The following is a 6239-nucleotide window of genomic DNA, read 5'->3' as shown; positions in this document are numbered from 1 at the left end:
TTTGTTGAAATCGACTATAATAATGAGATGGAATTTTGTATTTATTTCTCTACAAATATTTCAGCGTATTTATTCGACTTATGTTTTTTAGGTAATAAATTTTAATTAATTCGAGCCAATAACTGGAAAAATTTTTTCGAATATTCCATGATCCCATGGATATGTCTGGTTTCCTTTTTAAGGAAAGGCCCATGCTTTCTTCATACCTCCGCCTTTTTTTGCTTGACAATGGTTTCTAGCGAGATTAAAAAAAAAAATTCAATAACGAAACATAATAAAAAAACAAATAAGCTAGACAATTTACTTTTATTTATCGATGATGATACTGATAGCGACCATTCGACCGTCAAGCAGACTTATCTATGGGATTTTATTGTAAACACTGTAAATACTTTGTTATATGACAGAAGCATCGACTCTTGTAGTGCCTGGTAAACTGTGAATCAGCCGGAATATAATGGAATTGGTTAAATGGGTTTCTGAGGGAAGCAGTCGGTGCAGATTTAGAGGCATCACCCCACGAATCTGGGGTGGTACGGGTTTCAGGCGGGTAATGCCTATACAGGGTCGTAGATTGCAAGGAAGAGGGTGGCTCTGTTCATTTCTCCTTATACCATCCTTGTAGTGTGAACGGACTACCCCGGAACTGTTTCTTACGACGGCTTCTACGTTTTCGGACGTTGTAATGCACAACCATTACACCCCGCCCTCGCCTGCGATTCGTCTGATTGGGTTTTCGACGAATCGCAGGCGGGAGCGGGGCGCAAGGGTGGCGCGTTGCAATAGAAGCCGTCATAAGGAGCCGCACCCCGACCGCACATTCATGGGGTGATGCCTTTAATTCTGTGGCATAATCCTGAAGAAAGGGCCTATTTTGTGAATCCTTATTGGTTGCTGAAGCCGAGCGAAGCGAGCCACAAAAACTCTGAAGTTCAACTTTAGCCGAGCTGCTCAGATAGCTGTGTGAAATGAACTCAAAACAATGATTTTCTTGTAGATGGGTCATTTATCCATATCATATCCATATCCATAGTGATTGTATTACATATTCGTAATATTGTAAACTGTAAACAGCACTAACAGTACCATGAGAGGAATGTCTAAGCCTTCATTTTATATTAGCCTCCTCTCTCGTAAGGTGGGCCTATGAAATTATTGTTACAGTTTCTTGACCGTAAGCGTATATTTCAGCAATTAGTATGCCGAGTAAAGAAAACACTACTAAGAATATGGATTTAAACCACGTTGAGTTTGCAACGTTACATGACAGAGTGAGTAACTATTAGCTTAAAGGCATCACTCCGCCCGGAAGATGCGCGCGTGCACAAGGCTGGCGCGCTCCAATCGAACTCCTTGTGGGAAATAGTGCGCCGGAGCGCTCGAAGCCGTATCTTCCGGGCCGTTTTCTACGGCAATTAGAAAGAAATAGACGGAATCACCCTTCTCTCTGTAATCTGCGATCCCATATACGAATACTCCACCGGAAATCCGTACCACTCCAGATTCGTGGTGTGATGCCTTTATCTTTAAGTGATCGATAGGTATATGATGTGGGGCAACGGAGCTCTTCAAATCATCGCGGAAATGTCTTGCCATTGGAGATACCTGAACTAATTCTGTCGATTTTGTGCTAGAGCTCAATATAGTAATGTAATAATATAAAAACTCAAAATAGTAATATAGTAATATATAAAAATAGTCGATTTTGAGCAAGATATACAAAAGTAGTAGATCAATAGTGTTTATGTCAATATAGTAGATCAATTCTCCACTCTTCCATAAGTGTGACGAATTGCGAATTGTGATGTTTCGCTTGAATTGTCAATTTCTTATTCCACCGCTGTCGTCTGGAACCTCCATTTCGGCTAGTCAACCTTTCGAAGGGTGGACTTGAAAGCATCCTCAAAATATTTTGGATAGCTGTCAATAATCAAACAATGAGTGGAACAGATGAGTGCATTGCGATCACAAACGAACTTAACCCACATCAAGGTTCGAGGTTAAAGGCAGCATACCACGAATCTGAGGTGGTGCAGATTTCAGGTGGAGTATTCGTATACGGGATGGGAGACTACAGAGAAGGAGGTGATTCCGTCCATTTCTTGCTAACTGCCGTAAAAAACGGCCCGGAAGATGCGGCGCCGCACAAGACTGGCGCGCTCCAATCGAACCTCTTGTACAAAATGCTGCGCCAAAACGAATGAAGCCGTATCTTCCGGGCCGTTTTTTACGGCAATTAGGAAGAAATGGACGGAATCACCCCTCCCTCCGTAGACTCCCATCCCGTATACGAATACTCCACCTGAAATCCGTACCACCTCAGATTCGTGGGGTGATGCCTTTAAGTTGGTCACCCAAACCCTGGTATCCGTTTATCTAAGGAGAATGACCTGCCATCGCATCACTCCTCATGCTTTGAAGGGTCAGTCTTGTTGTGTAAAATTCAGGCGAAATTCTTGTGTGCTCTGTTCCATCTTGTTTTTTTTTGTTTTATGGCACACCTGCAGGTGTTTCAATAAATAAATCAAGACCTCTGCGGGTTTTGATCTGCGGACCGGGCCGTTAGGTCCCACGTAAAAACCCTTGAGATTCATAGTTTTGTGGTACGTGATGGTGTGTTACGTTATAAGATACGGCAAACGAAGTGAGCGCTACCCGATATGTTGTTTTTTGAGTTTCCCTATCGTTTGGATGTTTCCTGTAGGGTAATGAGGCGCTTGAGAGGATAAGTCACTGATGGCCTTAATTTTCTAAGCTCCTGGGAAGGCGATAATCCCGAAATGTAAGCTGTTAGCTAATAAAGAAAGATCAATATAAATATCTTGGCTACAACCTAAGCAAATCGAAAAAAAATCTTTAAAATATTGTTGCGAAATGCGAGGTGAATATTTCCAAAACAGCAGAACAGGGAAAACAAAGGTGATTTTTTTTCAAGTTATCTCACTGTGTAGTAGCAAATTTTTCAGAGTTGTACGTAAAAAACCCTTCCTGATACTGGAATAACACGTGAAAAATTTTACAGGAATATGGAATTCCCTATTACGATCAACCTGCAGCACCTGTCCACTCTCTAACATCACTTTCTGGATCTGCTAACGAGTAATAGCTTGATTATTTCAATCAATAATTGATTTTACGTTTGGTTCATGTGTAATGTAATCCAAAACATAAGGATTCAGGCATTTCTTGGATGAAATTGCTCTATTAAAAAGAGGGAAAATAACTCGAGACACACCTAAACACACATATCGACGATATAGCGCAGAAACGACTGGTCCTAATGCGGGTCCGGACGATACTGAACAAGGGTGAACAAAAGTTCTGTGCCTTTCTTTCCGATTTTAATCCTAATAGGTCTGGATTTAGTCCTATCACCATGGCTGAGCTGAACAGCAGAGGTTTGATGCTCACTAAAGGGCGTATCATATACAATATTCCACATGGGTGAGCTGTAATGAAGTACAGATTTCTTTTCGTTCCTGATTTTATCGAATTTTTATTTCTTGAAAAAGGTGATTGGAGGAATACTTCTGGCTTAAGAAATAGGAAAAATTTGGTGACCTGTTATTCATACATGTTTAGAACTCTTCTTGGGGCTAAGAAACAATCCACGGAAAGAAGTTCGGATAATTTTTCGTCGACAGCTAGCTCCACTGGAACGAAGGAATCCTTTTCGTTTAGCAATGGTTCACAGAATTTGTCAAGTATATCTTCCTTAGGCGAGGTTAGCCGGATCAGCTTTAACTTTCGAAGTTGTTTTTTTTTTCAAATGAATTGTTACTTTGATCGCACCTTCTTATTCAGGAGACTGGCGCGACCTCAAAAGAGTTCCATGTCGGGAATCCTGAGGAGAATGCAAAGTTAAAAATCAGTACTCTTAAAGATGGAATGAGGTGAGATCGTCTCTAAAATTTAAGATATGTGGTGTATAATCACAATTAACCTTGTAACGTGACGATTGTTTATGCTACTTAGAGTGCTCTAGTGCAGGTTAAAGGTATCACTCCATGAATCTGAGGTGGTGCGGATTTCAGGTGGAGAATTCTTATACGGGATAGTAGGTTATGGAGAGGGGAGTGATTCCGTCCATTTCTTCCTAATTGTCGCTAAAAACGGCCCGGAAGATGCGGCGCGTTCCAACCGAACTTTTTGTAGAAAATAGCGCGCTGTAACGCCCGAAGCCGTATCTTCCTGGCCGTTTTTTACGGCAATTAGGAAGAAATGGGCGGAATCACTCCCTCTGCATAATCTACTATCCCGTATACGAATACTCCACCTGAAATCCGTACCACCTCAGATTCGCGGGGTGATGCCTTTAACCGCTTTAGTTTCTACGAGATACATGAAAACGCGCCACCCTTATGCACGTCCCACATTCACCCATACCTGCGCGATCGGAAACCAATGAGGTGTCCTCGACTGCCTATTAAAGTGAAACCAATGAATAGGTTGCTGAAGGGATCAGAACATATACATAGAAGAGCGTTCTAACGTACCTCGTAGGAAATAAAGCGGTCCCACGCCGCTTTTTTTAGGACGATTAGGGAGAGGTGAGCGGAACTATCTCTAGTTTTTGTCTTGGATTCTCTCGCCACGTCAGATTCGTGGTATGCTGCCTTTAATTCTTCAGAAAGAGGGTGTGAAAAATAGTCCCGTCACTCTAAATCCCCCTACGAGACACGTAACGACGTATCAGATATGGGAGAGCACTCGTGGCGCGTCTGCCAGCGAGCGGATGAGAAATCGTAGCCAGCTCATCGATTGTCCGTTCGCTCGTTGAGATTAGTTGGGAATTTTGGGATTTCTCTACGTGTGGATATGTTTGGCGGGAGCGGACATCCAGAAGCCGCCGAAAGTTTGGTTTTGATGAGTTATCTCTAAAATTGAAGGTGACCCAAAATAAAAACCATGCTAAGACCTTGTGGTTGAGACTTTAAAAAGTAGCCCTGATAGCATTTCATGACATCACTCATGACTCACGCTTAAAAATCGCCTTGGTCCCTGGTGGTTAAGGGGCCAGAACGGTCCGGATTTTCAAAATGTTAAAAATCGACTCTGTACACAATTTTACATGGTGGAAAAGTAATTTGGTTTCTAATGCAAGCAATTATTTGAAGGACTTTTTTCCAGCTATCGCTTGTCTATAATGGACGATATTTGTTTGCTGCGGAAGACTAGCAAGGTTTGTTCTTGGCAGAGCTCAAATATGTTCAACCGAATGACCTCGACGCTTCCGCAACGCGTACTTTCCGTTTGCTGGACGGAAATTTCTGCTTCTTTCTGCTCAGCCCGAGTTGAGCTCAGTTGCTGGAACCTCCAGCGTCGACTACATATCCTTCCTTCAAAAACTATCAACTGGTTTTAATTCCTAATTAATTTATTATTGCCTAAATGTCTCTTGCTTTACTTCTGCTAGACTCCCTACCGAAAAAATGGCACCCGTTTTAGAGCTAAGTGCGCAATTTCTAAATCAGCGCTTGTGTATTTGCCCAATTTTAAGGCATCACCCCACGAATCTGAGGTGGCACGGATTTCGGATGGAGTATTCGTATACGAGATCGTAGATAATGGAGAGGAGAATGATTCCGTCCACTTCTTTCTAATTGCCGTAAAAAACCGTCCAGAAGATTCGGTGTGTGCACTCGGCTGGCGCGCTCCAATCGAACTCGTTGTAGAAAATAGCGCTCGAAGCCGTATCTTCCGGGCCGTTTTCTACGGCAATTAAAAAGAAATGGACGGGATCACCCTTCTCTCCATAATCTACAATACCGTATACGAATACTCCACCTGAAACTCGTACTACCTCAGATTCGTGGGGTGATGCCTTTAAAGCTAACATTATGGATAATTTTGAAAAATGTGAATTTTTGTTAATTTTTTAATGGGTTATTGGGATAATTTATAAGCATATTTCTGGATCTAGTAGCTTCCGTCATAAAAGCTCTGAAAAAATTTGAATCGTTCAAGGCAAGGCAAACTTCCATCAATAGATCAATTGAAAATAAAGTAAAATTGAAAGTTGAGTAGTTACAAAAATCCTGATTCAGTTTTCATCGTTCAGGACATAATGAGCTCTATTTATTAAGGTTGTTTTCAGGACACCATGCTTCTGTGCTGGAAAAATCGTTGACGACCTCTAAACTGACATAAAGAAAAATTTAAATAAACGTTCTCTCTACATGGTGTCATCTTTATTTCAATTTTTACTTGGTTAGAACAATATTAAATTCTCTCTTTAT

At 41.6% G+C, this 6239-nt stretch overlaps 1 protein-coding gene across 2 annotated transcripts; it reads left to right on the top strand.

Moving 5' to 3' along the window:
* Positions 1–1087: 1087 nt before the first annotated feature.
* Positions 1088–6130, top strand: RB195_000199 (uncharacterized protein; the record flags this gene model as incomplete). Of its 2 annotated transcripts, XM_064196400.1 has the most annotated exons (10): positions 1088–1138; positions 1192–1197; positions 1251–1271; positions 3023–3099; positions 3180–3308; positions 3367–3444; positions 3583–3724; positions 3805–3893; positions 5131–5182; positions 6098–6130. In XM_064196400.1, 10 exons carry the CDS (start codon positions 1088–1090, stop codon positions 6128–6130), a joined length of 678 nt encoding a protein of 225 aa, XP_064052280.1. The 2 variants fall into 2 exon arrangements, with proteins under 2 accessions (XP_064052280.1, XP_064052281.1); XM_064196399.1 differs by lacking the exons at positions 1088–1138; positions 1192–1197 and having other exon boundaries at positions 1200–1271.
* Positions 6131–6239: the final 109 nt, after the last annotated feature.

Source organism: Necator americanus, chromosome IV (genome assembly GCF_031761385.1).
Source record: "Necator americanus strain Aroian chromosome IV, whole genome shotgun sequence".
In the NCBI taxonomy this organism is placed as follows: domain Eukaryota; kingdom Metazoa; phylum Nematoda; class Chromadorea; order Rhabditida; family Ancylostomatidae; genus Necator; species Necator americanus.
Note: the sequence above shows the minus strand (reverse complement) of the source record. Positions and strands in the feature narration are given on the sequence as shown.